General features: G+C 37.4%; 1 protein-coding gene across 1 annotated transcript in view; it reads right to left on the bottom strand.

Moving 5' to 3' along the window:
* PCSK5 (proprotein convertase subtilisin/kexin type 5) overlaps positions 1–27,204 on the bottom strand; it is a 256,599-nt gene that overhangs the window by 8,733 nt on the left and 220,662 nt on the right. The window contains exons 25-30 of the mRNA XM_049795548.1: positions 18,336–18,378; positions 17,378–17,520; positions 15,348–15,548; positions 3,469–3,552; positions 2,747–2,942; positions 236–453 (exon numbers count right to left, since the gene is read on the bottom strand). Of these exons, the coding sequence (XP_049651505.1) occupies positions 236–453; positions 2,747–2,942; positions 3,469–3,552; positions 15,348–15,548; positions 17,378–17,520; positions 18,336–18,378 (885 nt within the window). The remainder of the gene's footprint in view (positions 1–235; positions 454–2,746; positions 2,943–3,468; positions 3,553–15,347; positions 15,549–17,377; positions 17,521–18,335; positions 18,379–27,204) is intronic.

The raw sequence follows: 27,204 nt of genomic DNA, 5'->3' as shown, positions 1-27,204 counted from the left end.
TGAAGAACAACAGGCAAACCAATGTGAAATCTTTACAGATTAATGGTTTAGACTGAGTCTTACCATAAAACACTGATTGCTTAGCCTCTATCTTGGAGATTAGCAATGATATATACATCCCTTTTTTAATTTTTGCTCATTACAGAATTTCTTTTCAGATCTCTGTTTCTGTCAGTCTGTCCCTAGACAGATCCAGATGGATTTTAGCTAAGTCAAGACCAGTTCTTTATAATACCTTTGCATGTTTGATTGTGAATGCACTCCTGACACATTTCAGGGCAGTGTTTGCAGATTCCATCAGAGGCAAAATGCTTCTCTGAACACGTAGGTTTACATTTCCACTGCTCCAGAAGCAAAGGACTTTTACAGGACAGGCATTTGGTTGCACTTCCCATGCATGTCTTACAGGATCCACTGCATTCCTTGCAAGTCACAGAGTCATTAAAATACCCCCTGTTGAATGAAAACAAATACAAAGCAATCTGCTGGTCAATGTATAGTTATCAAACAGCCTAGGATATAAGAATTATGAGTATATATGAGACTTTCCCAGCACACAACGTTTCACTGGATCAAACAGGTTCCTCGCACAGTTTGTTGCCCATCCTGCAATTACAACCCTTCTGCCTGCAGGCAGAAAATGTGCATGGTTTGTGCTATGGAGGGAGTCTGGCCTTCCTTTGTTCTTGTACTTACTCTCTAAGGGATGTTGGATTTTCTTTCTTGCTCATTTCTTGATTCCCCCCTTATGTAAGATAGGAATATCTGTAATGTTTGGGGGAAGAAAGATGCAATCACTAGTCTTGCACAGCTGACTCTCAACAGTGCTATCAGGGAAAGACAGAGAAGTGTAACCTCAGTGGCCCTAGAGGAGAGAAAAAGGAAAAACCCCGGAAGTGTGAAAGCTGGGAAGAATAAGGAGGCCTGTGATTAAAAAAACCCAACAAAACAAGGATGCTTGAGTAGTACCTGCATTTAGTGACAGCTGGCTAGAGACAGTGAAGATGGAGCATGTTCTTCTGGTATCTGTGGTCTGAGAGCAACCATAGACAGCCACAGTTGGGACTATTAGTCATAATGAAAATATAGAAAAAATTGCACCTATATTTCAGGAGAAGAATAAAAGGAGAGGCTGGATGCAATCCAATCTGTCTACACTGTCAAAACCAAAATGTTAGAAGTTTAAAGGACAAGTAAGTTCACATTTTGAGACAATTGCTAATCCATATGTATACAGCCATTGATGAAAACTAAGGAAGAAGTTGACATAGAAAGTAGTCCCAGAACATGTACTTCACATAAAAAAGCTCATTTTTCCCTGCAGAAGGGTGCTTCTTTCCTTCTTGGAGATAATCATACCAAAGAAAGGCTGAGGAGATGCATTAGGAGCAAGGTTAGAGAAAAGATAGGAAGAGCTGTGCCTGCCATCTATTCTCACCTCTTTTTTTTCTCCTAACCTTTGTCATGATCCTGCCCCTATTTCTCACAGTCCTGTCTTCCTTTACTGTTCCGGTCTTGAATAGCCTGCTAGCCCAGTCTTTCAAAGTCCCCTGTGAGAAATTATCAGTGCAGCAAGTCAGGCCTTCCCATCCCCTACAGCATGTCCCAAAACTCCAAAAAATCCCCCCCCCCCCCCCCCCCCCCATATAATCCTCTGTTCCAGTGGAGAGTAGTTATGCCTCAAGAACTTTGCTTCAGAGGCTGAAACCAGAGTTTGACTCTGGTGGACTTTGCTGAATCATACCTGGGAAGCCATTATTTATAATCGGGCATTTGGAAAAAAGGGGGATTATAACAGCTGAAAAGACTAGTGATATATGAAAAGGTTTAATTTTGTTATACTCACCCTGTGTGTGTTAACTGGGGGAATGAGTACTGAGAACAAACATTAATGCCAAAACAGTATCTTTGCTTTTATGCCACAATTTCTGATATTAAATGTTTCAGGACTAGATTAGGCTTTAGTGCAATTACTTTACATTTACCCTGACATTTGATGATCAGCGTCTGTTCCACTGGCCCTTATTGACTTATTTGACAAAGTTAGCAGGAAAGTACTGCCAGAGAATTTGTACTGATCTCAAGCAAAGCAGGAGCTGCACATTTTTCTAAAGAAGAAGGTTAACCAAGCAAGACCTTCATACTGCATAGCACAGATTTTATGTGTATATATAGGTAAGATGAATGCTGATGAAAAGAGCACAGAAACATGAGAACCTGATCTACTCAAGTGCCTGATCTAATATCCATTGCAGTCAAATGGGAATCTTTCATTTTGAATTCCATTTATTACAGGACAAAGTAAAAAAATATAAGCCAAAGAGAGAAACACATCACATAAGCACTATATTTTCATATCAGGATCCTGATACATCCACTTTATGGGTTCACACCTCTGCTCTCTACTACTTTGCGGAAGGAACAAGTTAGGAGAATCACTAAAGGCTTCTTTTCAGTCACCATAAAGAACCATCCTGAAGTACCATGGTCCTATTGAAGTCAATGGGAGGTGTACCATCTGTCATAGCATTTCATTTCTAGTTTCACTTTTGATTTTTTACTTTTCTCTAAGCAAGAGGAAATGTTATTTATTCAGGCCAGCTGAAAATGACTTTTACCTTGTGATAGTTTCTGGTAGCTTAGGTTACCTTAAGGTCTCCCTTTAAATGTTTATAATGGATCTCAATTTTAAAGAGAAGGAGACAGTGAGAAAATAAGAAGCAGTCATCCAATGGGAGTTACTTACTGAGGGCATTCCTGTAAACATCTGCCTTTGTGGAGGAAGAGTGGCCGGTCCTGTTCAGCCTGACACTTCTGACAGTGCCAGTGGTCGGAGCACACTTCACAGCCATCCATGCATATCTCGCACTTTCCGCTTGCAACATTGCCAAAAGTTTTTTGAGGGCACAGAGAAACACAGGTATCATGGATAAGAAATTTTCCTGGGAAAAGAGCAACCCAGGTGGGGAAAGGCACCAATTAGAAATATATTTAAAAGATTCCTGTCTTGGACAGCTATAAAAAAAAGCTTTCAACTTCCTCAAAATTTAACTTTTTTGATGCTTAAAAACATGAATAAAACATTCTTTAAGCCATTTCCGAAAGTAGTTTGCTCAACCTTCACTGAAATTTAAGGTTAGAAGGAATCATCAGGATTATCTAGTACATTTTCCAGAGTAAATCTCTATTCAGTAATGCCTGCACAATGTCTACAACTTTTGATTGAAAAGAAAGAAAATGAACAACATCCACCTAACATTATTTTTTTTTACCTGTAATGCCAAGGGGATGTGTTTAATTCCAAGCTGATGCCTGACTTCAGCTGGCAATTGTCTGATTACCTGCATATGCTTTAAGCTGTTAGAGAACTTTCTAGTGACCATTGATGAAAATATTCCCTGGAAGTGTGTAGAATACAGAATATTTTAGCCTCTTGCAAACTTACCCAAAGAAGTTGAAGTCTCTTACCTTCTGGACACGAAGTACATGTGTCAGCAGACTTTTCACAAGTCCTACATGAAGGGTCACAGGACTGCAATTTTTTTTTTGCATCTGGTATGAAAGGAAAAAAAAGTTCATTTTTTTACTGTCTTATAGGCTGTTTTTATTCATTTAGCCTCCCTTTAGGAGGGCCATTTCCTATGGCTTTTTCTAAGCTGTTTCAAAAGTGTACCTCTGTGAATTTTTGGAATTCACAAAATTGAAGAACTTGATGATTGTGTTCAACTCCACTCTCTTAAATGGTAAGTTAAGAGTTGTATTAAAGGAAAATAAATATATATATATATATATGTTATCCTGAGATTCACTAAGGCATTGTTCTGGACTGCCTATCACAAATGAGAACACTAATCTGCCTTAATAATGTTAGTTTCAATGTAGTGCTCCAAACCCAAACCCAGATCTGTAATCCTAATAGTTTAAAACCAGAAAGAGCTAGAAAGTATGTAAATTTGGGAGACTTGGTGTAGTGAGGTATTTGCATAGAGGTTCTGTACTAGCTGGTTGCAGAATACCATTACCCTGTAACTAAGGGAGAAAACTCTGAGTAGGAATCAAGAGAAATGAGTGTTTGGAAAGAAGATCTGTTAAATAGTTCTTCCCAAAGCTATTACTTGTCATTTCTGTCCAAAAGGAAGTGTTTTTATGGCTGTGGAAAACTAGGAATTTGGAAATGCTTTGTATAGACTTTATTCAATGTGTTACTTAGCTCCAAAATGACCAGGAACTTCAAGGATCATGCTTAATACAGAGAAAGTCTGCTGTGCAATGTGATAGGTCCCAGCATGCAGCTCTGTATTTTGATCCAATTTTGATCCACAGGTAAGTGGATGTCTGATGAAAAAGTAATTGTGGGCCAGCATTCAGAAGACAGTAGCCTTTTTCATTTTTCTGAAAATAAAAAATATAGAATAATCAGAAGTTGGTTGCAGATTGAATTTTGCACCTTGGTTAGCACATCCAGCTCACTATGCCAATTAAATATGTATGATTTCTATAAGTTGATGGCCTGGCTGACACTATCTATTAGCCACATGCAGCATATTACTACACTTTTTTGTTCTACCTGTTAGGGCAAAGTAGTTTGAAATGTTGACATTTTGAATGAAAGTCATGAAAGCAAATGCTTTGAATGAAAAGGGGAGAGAGGAGAACAGGAGGCTTACATAGAGCCCTTTCCCATAAGCGGAAATGGTGGGCATTTTATTAAGCAGATAGGCACTCTGTAGAAAAGGGGGTATGTACATAACAAGGCACAGAGGCAGAAGAAGGAGGAATAATAATAAAAATATTAATAATAATTATTATTTATAACCGTACTGCTAAATGAGCTGAGCCATAGCTATCTCAGTGAAAGAAATTAGGTCCACATTCAATGTGGCTAGGAGATGGTCCATAAGAGTATGTCACATCCATGTCTGACTCTACCAGCATCTCAGAACATTTTAAAACTCTCTGCATTAACAAAAATCTCAATATGCCATCACTGGCCAGAACAAGAACAACTCAGGAGGGTGCAGAGACAGCACAGCAGATCAAAACCTGGCTGTTTAGCAGTAGGGCACTGAGCAAGGACATGTTTAGTCATTCTTTACCAGGACTACTTGTGAATACTACTTGCACAGGCTAGTGAAATCCTGCAGTGTTGCAACTCTTTAGAGTAACTGGCACAATATAAAGCAGCTCCAGATATAGCAGGAGATTAGGAGAGTTTTCCTCATCATCAGCCTTCTGGCTACAGCATCTCTGCCCTCCCTGAACAAGGGCCCAAGAATGTTTGCAGGGTCCAGGCACAGGCCATAGGATCCACAGGATAATGTACGTAACGGAAGAAAGCTGCACACTGTCAGGGTAAATATGGGTTGTGACAGTCCAGACTGGAGACTGGGTCTGCCCAGTCTGAGGCCAATGGATGAAGTATTAGGCCCTTGTGTACACCCTGCAAGACAGCAAATAGCATTAGCATTGGCTTTAGTAGCCAGAAGTGTTGGTGGCCATGGTGAGTCAGGGACCTATCAAGGACCAAGACAGGTGGGACTAGGACAGTATTTCAGTATGTACCACCTGAAGACATTTTTCAGCTCCAAAGGTATAGAGGCCTTCTGGAGGTAGAAAATGCCTGAAACTGATTTTTGAGATGCACAGCCTCAAGCACTGCTAAACAGCAGACATACGTAGAAACCCTGGGTTTGAGTGCACAGGAAGGCTGCGTCACCTTTCTGACTTCATATTGAGCATAGCTGAAACTAAGCGGTGTAATATCAGGTAATCATCAGTGTGCAAAACTGAAAATGTCTGGAAAAGCTCTCTGGAAAGACAAGAGCAAGTGAGGAAGGTGCAGAGTCCTTGGCTTGTGGAAGAAGAAAATGTGGAAGTGATGTAAAACCATCAGGAGTCCAAGAGGTAGACGGGGAGTGATTTACTATTAAGTAATCTCTGAATGCAGGGGTGGAAAGGTAGAACATGGGTAGGTATTGATGAAGGGCTGGAGAGACACAAGGAGACCTCAGTGTGTGAAGTGAGTACGGTGCCTACCTAAAGCAGCAATGAAATGCCCCACCTTCTGGTATCAACAGTATAACTGGGGCCTCAGTGCTACGGCTCTTTGCTGTAAGGTTCCTGCTGCTGGGGAGGCTGTTGTCAGATTCATTGAACATTTAGGGCGAAAGAAGATTTCCCGAAGAAAGTCTTGACTAGGCTCTGTATTTTGCAGTATTTATATATAAGCTATATTTACATATAGGTTAATAGTCATTTAGTTTAGGGAGTGAAAAGCTAGAGTTACAAAGTAATTTTAAAATACTGGTTTTAGTTGCCTGTAAGTTTCATCCTTCTTGAGGAGAACGAGCATTTTGTTCTGCTTTTCTTAGCACTTTTAAGTGTGTGGATGCAGATATCTTGCAGGGCTTTCTGCAATAGCAGGTCCTGTGAGTTTAGATCCTTTCTGACATATTTTCTATGGCCTTTTTCCCTGCCGAAAACCTGTTTTCTACATTTCAGGTTACAACATGCTGTTCCAAGAGGATTCTAGTCTGTTTAAGTGCCCCTGAGTGTAGAGGGCAGGTCAAGCCTCTGTCAAGCCTCTAGATGTACCTAACCGTATAGCACACAGGCATTTGCAGTTTGCTTATCCAAATAATCCTCAAAGTAACTTGCTGGTGACCATGCTTACTCTTGTGAGATACAGAAATTGACTGCCACAATATTGTTTTGGAGAGCCTACTCCTTAGCTTCATGTTTTATCCTCACTCTTCATTATTGAAAAAATCCTTAAAGAGTGTCCTTTATGTCATCTGTAAGAATACAAGGATTTGTCCAGAAAAGCTAGATGTTTGGTGTTAATATATTTTTTGTTTTCCTGTCCTTAAATATGCAGACTTTCTCTATTTTTCTGCTCTTGAGAGAAGATCCCCACTGGCCTGCAAATCCTAACATTTTTCCCTTTTAGAGACTAGTCATTTGGTACTCTCTAAAAAAGAAAATTGAATAATTGATGATAGATTGGACAATATTTTTTAATTAATGTTTTTCACTTTGTCTTTAGAATCTTGGCTGAAAGAAAGACCATCTATTCCTGATGTCTGCTTGCCATTGTACATCCTCCATTCCTCCATCCATTGCTTTGATAAACCTTCAGAATTTTTCAAGACAGATTTCTGATTTTCCCACTGAAAATGTCATTGGCCTTTTCCTAAATATGCAGCAAATAATACAAATTTTCATTTCCCTTTTCAGCAGCTTTGCATCCAGCTACCTTATCCTGGCTTATATTTTATTTTTTTTAAATCCCTACTGGGTAGTTTTAAGTGCTGTAATTTAATACCACTTATGTGTGTGGAGAAGCAAGCCAGAAATATTATTGAAGTATGTGTTGCCAGGGGAGAGGGACCTTGATCTTGGCAAGAGAGTTGGTGTAATATAAAAAATAAATAGCAGGAATATAAGGTTAAGCAGAGAAGTTGTTAACTACTGCTGAAGAATGTTTAAACGAGCTCCTTGTTTCAAAAACATTTCAAGCCTTACAATTAAAAATAAAGATCTTTTTTGGTGAAGTACTTTTTATTTCCATTTAATCCTTGCCCCTTTGGCAGCATTTGCTGTTTTCTGTAATATTTGCTAGTCGCCACCAGAGGGGAATGTACACACGCAATTGGGCTTCTGATAATTGGCACGGGAGAAAACATTTAAGTTTCCAGTCAACTACAAGCACTTAAATGCCCCAACTTCAGTACTGACAGAAGAAATCTTACAATTAACTTTTTTTTTTTTTTTTTTTTTTTTTTTTTTTTTTAATTCTGGAGTCTTTTAACGAGTTTTTCCTGTGATAAAGCTCTTACTGACTGGAAATAGGCTTTCATTTACTAAAAAAACCCCAACACACATTTAGAATAATGTGAAGCTTTTAAATGTAATTTTCTTGTATAGCAGAAAGTTCCCCAAATGGGCAAATGTGGTGCAAGAGATTTGTTTATGGAAACCTGTGCACACTACTTCCAATAATGTAAACAAAACTTTCCAAAGAATAGCCTTACAAAGCTGAAAAATGATCATGCAAAATGTATTTCCTTGGTCTTTGGACTGATGATAAATGGACAGCTTGGAAATGACTGGTTTTAGCTGTTGGGCTGTATTATTTTGCTTTCCACTAAAGGATGCCATTCTGTACTTGAGGATCCAACAAGCTTTCCTTTAAAATTTCAGTCTGTAGCTCTTACGGTTGCAAATAAAACTTGTAAATGTAGAAGCCATAAGTCTGTGATGTAGAGTTGTAAACCACCCATATTCTAAAAGTGGAACATTGACTCTGAAAAAACCACTGTATTCTATTACTATACTGTTCTGCTCTTCTTTTTTTAAAGGCCAAAACATATGAACTATTCAGACCTACTGAGCTGTTTTTATCCTTATGCTTATATTCTTTTTTGTTTGTTTTTCTTTCAAATGAAAACGCCTTCTATTTAAACTCTATTCAGGCCAGAATCTGACTCAATGTCACATTGATTCTTGTGTCTTTGTCAGAATGAGTAACAACTTTGACGTAAACCCAGCTAAGTCTCTCCTGTTCCTTTCTAGAAACTGAGAAACTGAATCACACTAAGCCATTTCTTGACCTAAGGTTTACTGCAGCTCTGAAGCTACCATAGTGCTTTTGTCCATTTAGTCTATTCAAGGGATTATCAAACTGGAAGGGTGTGGGAAAATGGAAAAATATATTTTTTTTCTGTTTTCTTTTCTCATTTGGGCTTGTGCAACATGAATGAGACAATGGCTGAGTTTCTTGAAGCCTAGTACTGTAAGGCTTTAACTGTGACCCCAAACTGAATTAAGGAAAAAATGAGTGAAATTTTAGCTCAATTTAACACAATGCCCCCTATTTCCTTTCTTTTTGCTTAAATGATCTTACTTTGACGTCTCAGAATTTTTCAATCTGGTTTTAGAGAAAGATTAAATGAGTCCTCAGAAATATTCAGGGTGAAAAACATAAGTCCATGTGGAGAGAAGTGTGGTCCTCTTGACACACTCACCACTTCTTCTGGAAAATGTAAAGTTTATTACCAAAAAAACAAGAAACCTTCTACAAAACCTGAGGACATATGAGCAGAGATATGGTTATATTTAAAGAGACATGCCTTTAAATATAATAGCATTTGAAGTACCTTATAGTCCCTCCTTAATTTCATTTAAACCCACAACTGCATTATAAGAGTTCTTGCTAGTATATACTTATCCTCTTTGTGCTGTCCACCTTGCTCTCTCTACCTGCTCTTTATGGACAATGGATCTTTATGCCAGCTAGTGCAAACAGTAAGTGTTCAGACTGATAAAGGATGGTCTATTTTCTTCATTTTAAATCTTACTTATTCATGCTTTTCTATGAGTAAAAGGAGGACTTAAGAACTTGCATTTTAAAGTTGCTATCAAAGTAGCTCCCTGTGTATATTTGTAATACTCTTAGCTTCTAAACATTGACTTCTACAAGGAGAGTATTTTTATAGTATATTTTATTGTTGGACCATGGCACAATTGCTGCAGTGGGGAATGCAAAAGGAAATGAAGTACCATGGCTGTTTGTAAGCTTATTCCTTCTAGAAGGTGACCTGCCTACCTTTTACATTGTGTAGTGAGATGTGATTTGAATGTGATCCAGTTGAGATGCTACTTAGTTAGATTTTATTCTGCATGTGGCACTGGCCTTGCAAAACTGATACAGCCATGAACAAAACCACAAAAACAGGTTACGTATCTCTATGAGGTAATTACAATTACATAGACACGGTAAAACATAATGAAAACAATATACATATGTAATAAAATACTAGACCTATCCCATTTTGAAGACTTATGTAAACTGTAAATTTAAGGAAATTGTAGGAGTGCTGAGAAGTAAATCACAATCCCCAATAACCATTCATTCCCAATCTGGTTATCTTGTAACAACCATAGTATTACTTTACAAACAAATAGCTAGAATATGAAACTGGCATGCCTACGAACATATAGGGTAATGAATCATTTTTGCTTGCCTCTAGCAACCCGAAATTTCACGAATGGATGATGCTTAAAAAGGTCCCCTAACTCTTCCCATGATGCTCCAATTCTGCAGTCTAAATGTAGGAACATTTTCACATTTGGAAGACTATGTATCACCTATTCTCTCCTGCTGATGATTTCTCTACAATCTTCCACCCACCCCATTCCTTTTTTTCCCCTTCCATATTCTGAGACTTTTATATGTATAGCTGCATAGCTGCATTAAAGTCATTTAAATAATTCTATTAAAGCCTAAATCGTTGTTTTCTCTCAAACAGTACATTTTTACTGTTTTTGTTTTAGTCTGTATATAGGAAAGGGAAAATAAGCAAGATGGATGCAGCTGGTCAATGGCTGCTTGTGGGAGGTTGCTCTTACTATTGGGGGTGATATGTAACAGTAAACAGAACCAGCTGCTATTTAGCTGTGTAATTTACTACAGCATATATTATCTGCATGTAAAGAAGCACATATTCCATTTTGAGTTTGCATCAGAAACAGACCTCATTCCATACCCATTTTTTTCCTTTTGTACTCTTCAGAAGAATGTGGTAGACTAAACCATGTAACCGAGGAATGAACAAGTTTTTAGGGTGCGGTATTTACAGTGAACAGGCAGAATGAAGACCTGACCATAACTTGCAAAACATCTAATCCAGTTGCAAGGGTGTGTGTATTCACTTGGTGAATCAAGCTTACACTAGTGTGTCTCCTGGCTTCCAAAGTCATTTCATCATCTGGTACATGAGATAAAATACAGATGTTTCACGCTAGAAACACAGAGCTCAATCTCCCCTTTTTTTTTTTTTTTTTCTTTTTACTTTCTTGGCTTGCCCTGTCTTTCTAAAAAGCCTGCATAACAGACATGGTCTGTTTCATTATTTCAGACCTGGATATAACTTATTAATGATTCCTGATATGAGTTGAACTGTTTGCCCAACAAAGTATACCCCCACAGTAAATGTAATTTTAGAAAGTTCTTTTTTTATAGAATGTTTTGGTTTTTGGGGTGTGTGCTCATAAAAATTCTGATCTATCATTTATCCTTGCATAAGAAATAGAAGTGAAAACTTAAACATGGAAGAAAACTGTATTCCACATTCACAAAGGTTTGATCCTCACCTAGATGGACTAGTCTCTCAAATTGCAAAGAAAGTCAGACTCTATGGTGGTTTCTTCATGACAGGCTCTGATATGCTGCCCTTTAATTTATGTTAGCCTTGGAATCAAACAAAACAACAGTCTTTGTTTCCCCAAACTCACTTTGTTCCATACTGTACGTCAACACAGTAACTAAAACCACAGTGGAATCCACTGAATCCATGTGGCTGTAAGAGCCAAAGAGAAATGGCTTAATTATTTGTAAATACAGTTCAAGGTCTAATACCTCAACTCTCTGTTAGTAACATTTCTAAAGAAGAAGAGTAAATAGAAGGCTAATGTTGTAAAAGCTGATGTAAACTACTTGGTTTGGAAATTTTGGCTATCTTCCTAGTTGCGTTGTCTTTCTGAATTGTCTGGAGCAGGGCATGTGCTGAGGATAAGCTTGGTGCGATCTCATCTTCATTCCCATGACAGGGGCGAGGTTGTTTATTTCATACTTGGCCCCCACGCCCAGCTCAATCCCCCAAAGTGGGAGGACTAATAATTGTCTGGCCTGCATTCTCTAATTAGATTCTTTAATTCAGCCCAGTGAAGCTCAGAGGCAGCTCTGCCATGGTGCTGCACCAATGTAAATGTGTTGAGGACACTAAGCACCCAGTGGAAGAAGCATATATTGATAAACAGGCAGAAAGGATGAGAGCCAAAAGCCAGATTTCAGCCACAGTATTGCCCATGCTGGGCTGGTGAACAAACATGGAACTATTCTAATATCCCCTGCAGAATGGACAAGCTTCTTGGACCATGCCCATGCTGCATGACAGGCTACCCTCAGAAACTGAGTTTGACAGCAGATGAGATGGAAGATCCTTATATTTTGCTAAGAAGAAATAACTCTGGAGAAAATCAAAGTAGCTTTAAAGAAGCTAAACAACAGAAAAGTAAACCGGGATAAAACGTTTGGAGATCTCTCCAGAGGAAGCAGTGAAAAACTTGGAAAGATGCCATGACTTTGCACCCATGTATGAAAGAAAAAGTATTTTCTCTGTCCCCATAATCTTTTTTAAAATAAGTAATGGAAAAGAGGAGGCCCTACAGAAATGGTTAAGAAATCTGGAGAAGGAGTATTGTTCCAGGCCTAGGGAGTTTTTCTGTACAGGCATGCCAGCCAGCATCCGCACTGACAGTAAGTTTCAAGGAGTACAGATAGGTTTTCATTTTGTCAATTCTTGTACTGATCCTACAGCGCTGTTGAACAAAGCAATAAAAGGCAGTGGTTTCTTCTCCTAAATTTTATTCGTTTTCAGAAAGCTTATGACAACGAGGAAAATAATTGTAACAGATCGTGAAACTCTGTTTCTTTTTCTTCTTTTTATTTGTCTTTAAAAATTATCCACACATTTTGAAACATTATCAGGGTGTGAAATGTAGTGCAGTCTCTAACTAGGAACTACCCTATTGGTGTGATGTACTGCTAGAGTTAAATGTGGTTTTGTCCTGCTTGAATCCTCTTTTTTTTTTTTTTGCAAAGGATCTTCAGCATTGAATGAGTATTTCAAATATAGATGGCACAGTTGGAAATCTGGACTCAGCTGATATTTGCCTCTCGAATGCATCCTCTAAAGAAATGAGTGAAAGAGTGATATTCTAGCCAAAAAGTCAACCATTTAGATTTTGTTGTTAATTAGCAAATGAAAATGACTGTTATGAGAACCAGTTGATCCTACAGTATCTGAGCAAGAAACCTCACAAACTGTTGATAAATGTAGTTATTCAGGGTGTAACTTCAGTAAAGACACTGACAACTTCATTAACATTTTTACTTGAAGGTTACTACCATTGGAAGCCAGCTGGTGAGAAAAGGCTCAAGATGTCATGAAGTTCAACATCACTTTCTCAGCAGTTACATGGCAGAGCTGCTGCCGCACTGTGGGAATCCTAGCAAGTCTATCCAAGAGAAGGTGAGGAGCCTCCAGCCAGGTTCCGTGGGCTCCCATCACCAGCTGCAGTAGGAATTCTGTGACTTTGGGACAGTCATTAATATTCAAACCAGTACAGCTCTGAGATGTATCTTACAGTCTGAAATTCTCCTAAGTAAGATGTATTTTAACTACTGAAAGGAAGGAGAAATAGTATGCAAGATGGAGAGAAAGAGGTTTCACAGCACAGCAATGCTAATATATACGAACTGCATCACCTGCCTGCTCAAAAAAAAAAAAAATTGATAATGAGTCACCTTATTTGACAGCATGAGGAAAAGATAACCAATAGGTAGACCAAACTACAGACGTGCTTTTTCCATGGCATTGATGTAGAGTCTTAAATTGAAAAAATACTTGCTCATATGGATGAAACACAAGGAAATGCATGGAGGAGACCAACTTCCTATTAGTACTTCTTTTTAGGTCTCTCCAATCTTTTTCTGAGGTGAAGAAATGTTATTTCTTTTGATACAATGTTTCTCCATAGGTAGGCAATGAATAGAAAGGGTCAATATTTTTTCTGAAAATATTTGTTAGTATATTTTAATTTTTAATGCAAGGTCATACAGATCTAAGGATAGTCATTCTTTGATGTGTTTGAATCAAACAAAGACATAGGAATCAGAAGAAAATTTGTATTTGATAGAAAAATAAAGCTGGAAGGGACCTTAAGTAATCTAGTCTCTTGCTCCACTCAATAAACATCTCTGTCAGATGCTTTTCCTGTGGTCTTAAAGGCCACTAGTGATGGAAATCCCCAAATCTCCTCAAAGATTCTACTATTACTCCATTATTCCACTTGAAAATCCTCTTTTTTTCCAATGCCAAATCTAAAACTCCTTTTCTGTATTTTAACTCCTATTTACCGCTCTTAACCGAGACCCGATCTATTCCATTCTTCTTTGTGACTGTGTTCCTCTTAGCTTTCTCGTTTAGTCCCAAGCCACTCATTTATCTCAACATTTCATTGTAAATAATTTTTTTCCATAGATTTCTGGTAATCCTCACTGTTTCCTCTCTAATCTGTCCACTTCTTTCCTTAAACACTGTGCCTAAAACTGAACGTATTATTCCAGCTGATGCTTTATCACTATAAAGAGAGTGAAAGAATTACATGACACTGACTTTTCTCTTTGTTTACAGTGATCAGCAAAGCAGCTATTGAAACTCTAGAGGAAATTTTACCCTTTGTTGGAGGGTATGGTGTACCTATAATTAAAAAGTGCCACTTGCAATCCTAACTATTGATATTCCACGTGCTGCACAAGTTTCACTTGAAAAGAATGAATATTCATAGCAAATGAGATTTAATTTGTGTGATGGGTACTAAATTCACCATTAACACTGCCTCATTTGGTAACATAACCTATTCAATTATACTTTATATAACTGACATAGTGGGAAAGACAAATATTCTACTATGCACTTTTCATTTAACAATTTCTTAAGAAATTTTTGATAGTACTGGGATGCATTTGAAGATGCTTATGAAGGAAAATAATTTAAAAAATTAATACAAATCATTCCTTTCAACAGCTTTAAATTTAAAAAGCATTTTCCTTCCAAATGCTTTTTTTTTTTTTTTTTTTAACAGAAAATTGTTTTTTCAATGCTATATATGAGGGCACCAATAAAGAATCGGCTATTTTGTGAAGATTGTGGAAATGGCCCAGGTAGGACAAGAACTCCAGAATGTAGTTCTACAGCCTGTGTTTGGTCCCTTAGATGGTGGCAAATGCCTACACTGGGGGGAGAAGGGAAAAGAAGAGAGCTTGCTTTTAAACACACACTACACACATGCAGAGATGCATATTTGATTATCTTCCATTTCCTCCAACTTACATTCACTTTTCTGTAGGGAATCAATAGCCACAAAGCTGGTCTAAAACATAGCCTATAAGGCTCCCCAGTACTTTAGATAAGGAACTCCTAGTACCTTAATCCATTATCTATCTTTTTCATATTTTTATCTTTTATTTTTATTTTTTTTTTTATCTATAAGATAACTCCCAGATAAGGAACACCTAATTTGTATTAAAATGTCATGCTATTTGCAGGAAGTTGAATTTCACTCTGTGAAACCAGTATTTTTGGTCAGTATATTTTTAAAATGACAATGAGTTTGACGAAAGTGCAGTTTCGCTCAAGCTGCAAGATCTTGATATCCTCTTTCTAAAATCTTTAGTAGTCTTCAAAGAAAAAGAAAAGATTAAAGGATCTGTTGCAACTTACCACTCCAGAACTCCCCACTGGGTGGAGAATTTCTCGGATTCAGACACTGCCCACGAAATAGCTGGAAACCATTTTTGCACCCAGTACAGTTCTGATAGCTGTACCCAACACACGTTGCACAGTTCCTATGACAAGGTTCACATTCTCTAGAGATGTCATCAGTGAAGAAGCCATCTCCACACTCAGTCACACACGTGCCATCTGCAACAAAAACAGTGCCTGACATCATGGTGTCTACTGACCCCTGTCAATCCTGACAAGGATGTCCCTCAGCTATAGCATCTCTCTGTCTCCAGCAAGAAATGGTTTCAGAAAAAAAAAAGAGTATATAAGAACCCATGAAACCTTTTGTAGCTATATAAACTCTAATTTTTTAGCATAAAACCTAAATTCTGCTCAGTTGCTTATGCAGGCTTCACGAACTTCAAACCAATCTGCACTTAAATTTATATCTAGGTGGGTTTTCATCCATATCCTAAATCCTGGCACATACAAATCTTATGGAAGTCCAAATCTGGGTAAAAAATGTTATGGCTGAATCCCAATGATTATACTGGCCCAATATAAAATTTAAGTTCAAAACTCCCTAAGATTGTTAGATATATAAAAATTTTGAGGATTGGCTGAATCTCTACTTTCTGGTGAATATAGAGCTAAACTCAGGTAAATCTGATTCAGTTTAAGGGTTGGCATACTGCAGCAAAAACCCTAGAAGTTGTTACACTGATAGCTTTTTGAGCTTCTTCCAATTTCAATTACAAAAAAGGTAGACCACCAGCTCACCTCAGGTTGTGATCACAGAGATTTCCATGAGTATGATGCTTTTGTACTCCACTACCAGGCACCTTCAGCAGGCAATGCACAAGAATACCATAACCTCAGGATTTTCTGTGATTCGTATTTGACACCATGTCTGAACTGGACCTGCCTGATTTATGGCATCATATTAAAGCTAAGAGATTCCTAATTTTGTGTGAATCTGATGTGGAATTTAGTGAGTTTAACTGAGCTCATTTCAGAGTGTTTAAGACTTGTTACTTTATGTGGACTTGAAAGACAAAGTAAAACTAGACTTGCAAATAGTAAGGAAACAATTTCATGTCTTTCTGTGAGTTAAACCCCCTCTCCTTTCGCAAAGTCTGAATCAAATACAATATTTTTTATATTTTCCCAAAAGAGTGGAAATGCATTGAAAACAAAACAAAACAAAACAAAAAGTACGAATATGTAGTTGTCCTGATTTCTGCTGGACTAGAGTTATTGTTTCTTCTAGTAGCTGGTACAGTGTTACATTTTGCATTTAGGATGAGAATAATGTTGATAACACACTGATGTTTTCAGTTGTTGCTAAGTAGCGTTTGTACTAAGTCAAGGATTTTTCAGCTTCTCATGCCCAGCCAGCAAGAAGGCTGGAGGGGCACAAGAAGTTGGGAGGGGACACAGCCAGGGCAGCTGACCCAAACTGGGGAAAGGGGTATTCCATACCGTGTGATATCATGCCCAGTATATAAACTGGGGGGAGTTGGCCAGCAGGGAGGATCACTGTTTGGGAACTGACTGGGCATCAGTTAGCGAATGGTGAGCAATTGCATTGTCCATCACTTGTTTTGTATATTGCAATTCTTTTATTATTATTATTGCAATATTATTATTATTTCTTCCTTTCTTTTCTATTAAACTGTCTTTTATCTCAAGCCACAACTTTTAGGTTTTTTCTGATTTTTTCCCCCCCATCCCACTGGGCTGGGGGGGAACGAGTGAGCAGCTGCGTGGTGCTTAATTGCTGGCTGGGGTTAAACCACAACAGTAGTCAAATATATGAGCCCTTTGAACCAAGTGGCATCATTGGCTAACATAACCACCTTACATTAATGCAAAGGACCTGATTCTGCAAAGTGTTAACTCCCCTCAGCCTCCACTGTCTGCCATAGAAGAGATTAATGAATTTGAGAAGTTGGGTCCAGACTCCTTCTCTAAAGAAAAAGTCTGAAATACTTTTGTATATATGCCATACTTGGTACTTCGCTTACCTGAGAGATAAAAGCCTTCCTTACATGAGTCACACTTGTCCTTGTCACAGCTATCACAGTTGCTAGGACACTCTCTACACTGCAGAGAACTTTCATCTGTGTAAGTATTTTCTGGGCAGTATTTAAAACAATGCTGCTTATACCTGTAAGATAAAGTAGAACATCATTAGTAAGTTTCTTTTGAGGTCATTGAGTTTGGTTTCTGTATGTTTCTATGTATGGTAATGGTAAAGCTCTATTCTCATCCTAATGAACAGAAATGATTCCTCTAATGAAGGATTCAAAGTGTATTTGTGGTAATGTTACTTATTCAACTGGCAAATATTGACAATTCATGTTTTCTAATCTCAGGGTTCTTAAGTAAAACTAATTTGATTTTCTTTTTAAATGTAGGCACAAAAATGAATGTATGCTTAATTAGCAATTACTATATTGTGTTTGTAAAGAGCTGTTTGCTTGTAAAAATATATAATCCAATTCCAAAGATTGAATAGCCTTTTTATCAACATTTTCTTTTTGTCACAGTAATTTTTACAGAGATCTCTTAATTGTTCTTCTTTTCCCTCTGTTTAAGTTAAACTTTCAATTAACCTATGTATTTTTTCCTTTGCTTAACCTCCTTACATTTTTAAGTGTTTCTGCTGAACTGCAAATACCAGAACTGGATGCAATATACTAAGAGCATAATAGCTGCAAATCCAGAGGTACCGTTTAACTTTTAGACCCTTTCTGTTTCAAATTCCTCTCTTCACTTATGCAAAATTCACATCAGTCCGTAAGTTTTAAAAGGCCTTGATAGTGAGCAATTGGCTAATTTTTCAGCACTTCCTGAGGCTTTTTTTCTGAATAGGCAGTACTTAAAAGGAATGGAATAATGTGTACAGCACAGCTCTATGTAGAGGAGCATTTTTGCTTTAGAAAAATGTATAGTGTTGAAAAGCTATACAGCTATACTTACATATAATAGTCCTGAATGCATGTTATACACATTCTTGGCTCACCTGAAATTAAAAATGTGAAATTATGTAAATAATATTCAGAGTTAAAACCAGAATGCTGAAAAGAATTGTTGCTACACCATTTTTAATATTAATATTTCTCACATTAAAATCACTGCAACCATAACTAGACCATTATTATCTCTTAATCTCTGTTTACATTTTTTTGAGATAAACTATTCCACAGTCAGGTCCTGGCCTGTATTTTCGCAGTGACTTGTTAGTTTGGAGTCCTCAGCATAAGGTACCTAGAAGGTGCTGAGTGCTTAGGAAGTGCTGGTCTGAAAAGCAGAACCTTCCCAGGAGCTTAGGTTAGGCAAAATGAAATCTTAAAGGGAGACTCTAAGTTAGCCAAATCCATAGTTTCACCCTATTTCTTTATTTTTTGCAGAGATAAGTTAAAAATATTTGGCACCTATAAAAGCAACCTTTTCAAAAACATGTAAGTAATCAGTTTAATCTTAAAAATCCTGAGCTAGACCAACACCTTTCTGTATGGGGGTTGGTGGGTGTGTGGGGGCTTTTGGGTAAACTGTCTCATGAGAAAATTAATTTTTGCATTCAAAAATTTTGTTTCATGAACAGAAAATTTCAAAAGAAAAAACTTAAAACTGTTACAATGATGAATATGTCTTTATGCTCACATGAAGAGAAGAATGTGTTCTGTAACCTTCCATTATCTTCTAGTAGCTTTCTATTTCTTTCACCTTACTTATATATCCCAAAGGAAGCAGAATGGAAGGAAACAGAACAACCTGGGCAAATGTATTTATAAACTGTTCTACTATGAAATGCCTATAAATTATTTTTGATATTAATAGAACTCATAAGGCAAAATTTTCACTGAGTCTGTTTGAACTGTGTCTACAATAAATCACACTTTATACATGCAAACTTGTTAGGCAACATGCACTTGGTTTTGCAAGTAGTTCTAGCAATTGATTTATGAGGTGTAAAGTTTTACTCAGAAATGCTGCAGATTTGTGAAAATGTTCTCTTTACTGTTTAGACCACAAACAGAAACAGCAATCACCTGATCTAGTACTATTTCTATTAGATTTTATGTTGACAGGAAATACTCTTAAAATATGAAAATATTTTCTCTGAATTCTTCCTTTACTTGCAGATAAAAGACATGTGGTTTGTCCAGGGCTTCTTTTTGAATGATTTCTGAAACTCTAATATTGTTTCTGAATGAGGACACTTCCTGAGATTTTTTTTTTCCCAAAATAATTTGTGTGTTTTTTTTTTAACTTACAGTGATTATGCAGTATTGTTAGGAGCCAGGTTGATATGATGATAAATAAGTGTACTTATACCTTTTGAAAATTATTTTAGTATTGGCACATACAGTTCTTATGCTTCATTAATTCAAAGAATAGAGTACACATCAAAGAGACATTGTTAAAACTGCTGGGGTTGCTTGCAGCTTTAGTAAGGAACTCTCCATGTACTTTCTGGCTTTTATGAAGAAAGGACTCTTTCCCCTCTTGCCTGTGGGAGGTTCTGATAACATTTTTCTTTCCTAACTGCCCTCTCAGTTCTGCCTGTATGGATGACTATCTATATAGCTCAATTTGAGACGGATCTCAGCAGTAATTGCAAACATACACACAATGTCTGGTTGTCCTCTCAAAGAGATTAGAAAAATTAAGTATTAAGTAAAGACCATGTATTTTGAGTTGGTTTAGGATCTAAGAGAAAGTATCTAGGAACAAATGGGTAGAAATCGTTTGTTTAGGTTGTGGATTGGAAAACTTATTGTGGAGAGAGAAAAAAAATGTATCACAAATAGCACTTGCATTCTGCTGCTTACACAAAGTTTAGACAGAAGTGGTAATAGTAAATACCTTGTTTGAAGGCCACAAATTTCATATGAATAGCTGGTTTGCTGTATTTCACTTGGGAATGCACTGAGTCTTTCATCAAACCTAAGATATTGGAGGTGGGGGGAGAATTTCTTGACAATTTTGCAAAATGAAAACATCATTGGGCTAGTGTGGCTGAAGTTAATTTGCCAATTTGTCTACTATACTATGTTATTTATCAACCTTTATTGAACCATTGTTCTTTCTCGTAAAGACATATCCACTAAATAGAAGCTCTACCACCTTCTCTACTTAGTCATAGTTTCTGAATTTAAACTGTTGAGGAATAATGAACATACTTTAGAAAGGAATGCAAAGAGGGCAACTGTCTGATAGCAGGCAGAGAGAAAACTAAATATGGAACTATTCCTGTAATAGCCAATTTAATATTTAACACATGCTATGTTTCCAAAATCTTGGAAATGAATTATAAGAGTTAACTAAGTCTAGGGAATTTTGTGGATATATATGTGCAGTTCTTCAAGAGTGGCTCCTTTAAAATCTACCACAATCAGTTCTTGGACTAGCAGTAACAAACATCCTATATTCACTGAGACCTTAACTTGCCCATAAAATGATGAGATCTCTATGGAATAAAGTGTGTTGGTTGATATGTCATGCTCCAAAAGACTTCTTGTCATGATAACTGCTAATATTTTATCTATATTTTACAGTTTCCATTTGCATTGATTTCCACTATTTGAGCCTATGCTACTGTTTTGAAGACAGAAACAAAAGTGATCTTGATAGCAATGGAAACAACATTCAGCCAGTTTTAAAATATAAGGCCTCAGACATAAACAAGTCTTCTGTGACTTTCTTTTAGACAAGTAAAGATCATCTAGAGTTAATAGAAAAAGTAATTTGGTTTCTTTCCTTGTCTATAATAAACTGATACTCCTGTTCCCTCCTCCCCCACCCCACCCCCCTTCTCAATTACAATACATTTTGAATGCAGCTATGTTATAACACAGAATACGTACGTGCAATGATTAAATATTGGTCAAACGCCAAACATTCATGCATTCTGTTGGAACTCTCCGATTTGAAATGAATTAGTGTTTTTTTCTACTCTGGGAGGGAAGTATGGGCATTAGCATTACAAGCATAGCATTGTTGTGCTGGAAGGGTATTTTTGCTCAAATATGTAGAGGAACACTGTAAGTGATTTTTTTTTTGGTAGTATTACTTACTGTAGAGACTTAATGAAACAGTTATTACATAAATTCATCTGTATTAAAAATGTGCTTCAGAGCATTTTGGAAATTCTTGTCACTGTTTCACTACGTTTGAATGTTCATGGTATTTAGACAGATCTTAATTCTGGAAACTTTACATGGCTAGCCCACTGTATTTTTGAGTAGCACTTACTCAAAGTATCCCGTCTAATTAGACCCAGATCTTGCAATGACTTGTATGCATGCTTGACTTCCTTATCTACAGTGTACAATAAAGCTGGGAGTTGAAGTTAAGTGCAATGGTACATTTTGCAGGATCTCTATTTAGACTGTAACTTTTATTTTATCTTCCTGCTTTGTTTATGAACTTTTTTTAAAAATTAAATTTTTTGAACTACTTATTGGCTAAGCTGCAAACCTAGAATGTGCTGAATACACTCAACTTCTTTTGCATTCAGGAGAAGTTCAGGATATTCACTGCCTGTGACTTAATGCCTGGTTTACCTTTCTTTTCCAGTTGAATTAAATACAATGACTGAAAATGATTTTATATTACATTGCAGTTTTTCTTTAAGGGCCAGTCTGCAGTAGTTGTTTAATTTCCACAGTTACTGCTAGATTTTATTTGCCTTTTACATTCCCCTGAACAATAATTTACCATAATCTAAAAAAAAAAAGTACTATAAACTGTAATACATCACCAACAAGAGTAATTATATATTTTAACTACCTTAGACCACTTTTTTCTTTAGTTTTTATGGCATCTCAATTAAAATAACTGAAATGTATGATCCAAATATAATAAGATTTTTGACTAGACATGGGTCCAACTGAAACCTCAGCTGTCAGTAAGCCTTAAAAATGAAGATTTCTGTTGTGGAATCAAGGCCTCTGGTTTGGATCTTCTCGTTTGTGTAAGAAGGTATTTGTTTGCTTGTGTCTTTTCTGTTGGTTTTTCACTTTTTTTCCTTTTATTTTTTTCTTTGTGTGTGTGTGTGTGTGTATGTGTGTATTTTGTCAGTAAATCAGCTTCACCTTCTTTTTTCTGATTTCTGACATTATAATTTATTTTGACGAGTCATATTGCCATGAAGTGGGACAAAGATGAGATTGTGAATTCTAACCAAGGAAGGAACTAGATTCTGCTGTCAGTTAGATTTTGGGAGGGGGGGCGGGGGCGGGGCGGGAACGGCATCAGTATTTGCTTTGGTCAAAACCTATAACTTCGGTTTAGCCAAGATATTTAATGAATTAAAATTATATATATTTTTAAGGCATAAAATATAAATTACTTTGAATAGACTTAATCTGTTCAAAAAATATAGTTTTACTAAAATTGCCACTATTTAGTTTTTGGGTTTAAGTTTTTGTTTTAAATTAAAGCTATCTTTAATTAGGATGAAAATGAGACAAATAAAACCAAAACATGTTTTGAGTGTTATTCTTGCTGTAAAGCTGGTTAACTTAAAAAATTCACACAGCTCTAATCTCAATTACCTTACTCTAAAAGAGGAATAATGTCAATTGCTGTTATTGTATTTCATTGACAAAATAAAGGGAATGAGGCATATTTTCCTGTTCAAATAAGAATTTTAATATGTTGTATTTAGAAGTAGAAATGAAGTGCATATAAGATGAACTGAAACCAAAGATTAACATTATAATATGTATTACCTGAAATAGTTCCATTGTTTGTATGACTGAGGTGAAATATTGATAAATACATAAATACTTGTACGTATGTTGATAAATGCGTCAAATTTTGGGACAGATTTCACTGAGGGAAAGTTATGAGATCAGGAAACTTTAAGGAATAGAAAATTTTTAAAACTGACTTAAAAATTAAATATTGGGTCAGAATGCTCTAGTCTCTCACCAGGCATAGTTGACCAGTGCTGTAGTGAGATTTACACAGCATGTGAATCTCCAAAATGTGATATCAACCAGAGAAGTTATTGCTTACAGGGCTACGAAGAACTAGTGGTTCATTCTTACTCCTAGTAAAATAAAAGGTAGGAGTACTTCAACAGAAATGAAATCAGGACATCAGCAGTACTATCTAACAATTAAGAAAGGGCATTCAGTTTATTTGTCTTAGATTTTATTCTATCACTGGGATGTTATATTTTGTTCTTACTCTACTGGCCATTGTTTTTGCCTACTAAAATCTCAGTGTGATGATTTCAAGAAGCACGAAAGATGCATATTACTAAAACTGAACTTTGTGTGTTGAGGTGCATTTTCTGAACACACTTATTATGCTGAGATGGCCCCTTATGTTTGAATAGTTTCTTACTACATAGGTAGTTCCTCTGAGTGAACAGCATTACCCAGAGTGCTCTCTTACAAGCAAGAATGCAGACTGTGGGCCAGAGGTCCTAAGTTTACACCACAGACATCAGTGCAGGTTTTACCACTAATTTGAACAGCTGGATTGTGCTGGTCCTCCATTAACAAAACATATTTATGCAGGAAGGACTCACGTGGGAAACATCTTCTCTGTATGGGGAGAATCCAAGATTTGCACTGCTACCGTCAATAAGTGTTTTCATAATACAATTGCTTATTTGAAAGATCAAGACCTTGAGCTTTAGGCTGATACAAACCCAAAGAACTGAAACAAGTACGTGTTGAGGTAGAGTTGCTTGACAAGAAGAGAAGAGCAGAGCAGAGCAGAGCAGAGAATAGTTCCAGTTAGAAGGGACCTGCAATGATCATCTAGTCCAACTGCTTGACAAATTCAGGACTGCCCAAGGGTTAAAGCATGTTATTGAGGGCATTGCCCAAATGCCTTTTAAACCCTGACAGGTGTGGGGCATTGACTACCTCTCTAGGAAGCCTGTTCCAGTGTTTGAGCACCTCTTGGTAAAGAAATGCTTCCTAATGTCCAGTCTGAACCTCCCCTGGTGCAGCTCTGAACCATTCCCATGTGTCTTATCACTGGATCCCAGGGAGAAGAGATCAGCACCTCCTTCTCCACATCCCCTCCTGAGGAAGCTGTAGAGAGCAATGAGGTCGCCCCTCAGCCTCCTTTTCTCCAAACTAGACAAACCCAGAGTCTTCAGCTGTTCCCCAAATGACATGCCTTCTGGCCCTTCCACCAGCTTTGTTGCCCTCCTCTGGACGCATTCAAGGACCTTCACATCCTTCTTAAATTGTGGGGCCCAGAACTGCAGACAGTGTTCGAGGTGAGGCTGCACAATGCCAAATACAGCGGGATAATCACCTCTTTTGACCGGCTGGCTAAGCTGTGTTTGATGCACCCCAGGATGCGGTTTGCCCTCCTGGCTGCCAGGGCATAGTGCTGCCTCATATTGAGCCTGCTGTCAACAAGCACCCCCAGATCCCTTTCTGCAGGGCTGCTCTCCAGCCATTCATCTCCTAGTTTTTACTTGTTTCCAACATTACTCCATCAAAGGTGCAGAATCCAGCATTTCTTGGTGATTATAAAACTCCAAAGTTCTGGCAGAGGCATCAGTCTTGGAGCCAGGTGTTGATGTCCTGGGCTCACCTGTTTCTTCCAGTGTCTGTCCCCTTTACTGGGAGGATTGAGGAAAACACAACTTGTGCTCCTGAATCCTTCAGCATTCTTCCCAGGGTCCTGAAATCTCTTTTGATTGAGCTTGGTCTTCTTGTTGAAACATCACTGGTACCCACTTGAAAGAGCAAGAGTAGGTAATAATTTGAAGGCTGTACTATCCTCATCAGTTTTCTGGTGACATCTCTGATCTGGGCTCCAGGGAGGCAGCAAACTTCCCTGAAAAGAGGGTCTGGTCTACAGATGGTTTAGATTATGTTTGTTTTAATGTATTTGTTCTTCAGTAAGTCCAGCAGAATGATTCAGCAGCTAACATTTTGTTACTGTTTTGATTCATGAAGCTTCTGAACTGCAAATTGTTGAAGGAATAGCAATACATGCTTTGTTTGCCTTTGTAATTTTAGGAGTACATTCACTGTTTGGTCAGTGGCTACTGAGCTAGACAAACCTTTGGTCTGATCCAGTATTTTTCTTCTGTGCTTTTATTTCTACAGAAAACTCTAAACTAAAATCTGGAGTATTCTGTGTTTGCAGAATGCATGGTTCACTCTCATATCTTAAGTTTTTCCAGTGACTTGCCCCAAGCCTGGATTTTAGTCAGGAACTAGTTTTCTTTCTCAGAGAAAGAAAAATTTCAAAGACAGAATGTTTTCTTTAATACATACATCTTGTACCTTCAGTGTGCAAGGAAATTTTCTTTTATCTATACTCTAGAAAAGATGAAATCCTCTAATGTAATGTTCTGCCTACACTGAAATGTCAGTACTGAAAATCAGAGAAGAACAGTTCCAAATCTTGCTGGGCATTGTTTTGCACAGGTTGCATATTCTCACTCCAGAAGCCTGTGGAAACAAGTCCTCTTATCTGCAAATATAAAACCTATTCTGCAAGATGAACCTCTTGAGGAAGATTTACTCTGAGATAAAAAAGGATTCTTATCATAATTTTCTCTGGCATTTTGAAAGCCAAGGTCTATTCATCATCAGGGAAGGTTTGAAGAAATGAAGTTTTTCTTTGTGTTTCTTAGGTTGCTATGGGAACCAGATCACTCTTCACTCATTAATCATGAGCACAACCGCCAGAATTGCAATCTGTACCTGTAAGTTTGAGTCTGTTCACAGTGATGCCCTTTTAACTATCTCACACATTCCTTAAATCTTCTCCAAATACCTTTTCTCTCACTCCCACTGCCTTACAGACTGTATTTTCCCCCCATCTCGCTGTGTATAATGGATCTTGTGGATCATTTGCGTGTTATTTAGTCTCACTTATGCCTTTATAGCTGTATGTTTGTACAGATACCTTGTAACCCAGAGCAAACCAAATAGTTAGGTTCTGGATGACGTTTGAGAGTTGGTCAGGCTTTACCTTGCTAAAAACACTTGGGCCTAAATGCCTATTTTGTAGGCTTTTATTCTCAGGGATGCTGCTCCTTGGAGTTTCCCAGTGTTTGTCTCTTCTGTAAGGTAGCTTTGAAAGAGAAAAGTGCGATGGCTATTCTGAACATTCTTCACTCTGCACCCTCACTGAGGAGCACTTTATTCTCAGTGTTAGGTTTTGAAAATAGTCCTGGTGCAAAGTTTGGAAAAACCACCTTGTGCTACTCTCTGCAGAAACCTGCATGGGTCTAAAGGCGATATACATGGTATTTTGCTACATGGAGATGAAGTAATCTCTGGGAATCGGTGAGAAGTATTCATATCATAACACGCTGTACTTTCGCAAGCTGGGTGAGGTGAGTGGAACTGAATCAGTGAGTAGGTGAGTAAGAATTAGATGAGGAATGTGTGGCTCCATGGGAGGACACTGGCAGAAGGCAAATAAATTGGGAGAATGCCTGACTTTCACAATCCATTCTGAGAGGAAGACCTATCCTGTTGATTCCTATGAATTTATCAATGATCCACTGAGCTCCATGTGTTGCAAATATTTAGCTCCTCAGTGAACTAGGTGCTCATATTCAGCATTATTGGTGTGGCAGTTTCTGCTTGTGAAGAGTATATATGCAAGTCAATAGATATCAGAGAAGTTTGTCACTTACCACCTTCATAAGTATTCATATTTTGTGTCTATTCATTAGGTAGGTGCAAAAGGGCAAATGCAAATTGTATTATTAGAAAGAGACTGAGAGCTAGAAGTGTTTGTGGTCCATGTTTTGTATTTTAGACATATAAATGAGAGCCAGGATTGTTATGTTCTTGCATTATATTAACTGTGAAATTCTCTTAGAATAATTACTTTAAGT

Source organism: Accipiter gentilis, chromosome Z (genome assembly GCF_929443795.1).
Source record: "Accipiter gentilis chromosome Z, bAccGen1.1, whole genome shotgun sequence".
Classification (NCBI taxonomy): Eukaryota; Metazoa; Chordata; class Aves; order Accipitriformes; family Accipitridae; genus Astur; species Astur gentilis.
This window is presented reverse-complemented; position numbering and strand designations above follow the sequence as displayed.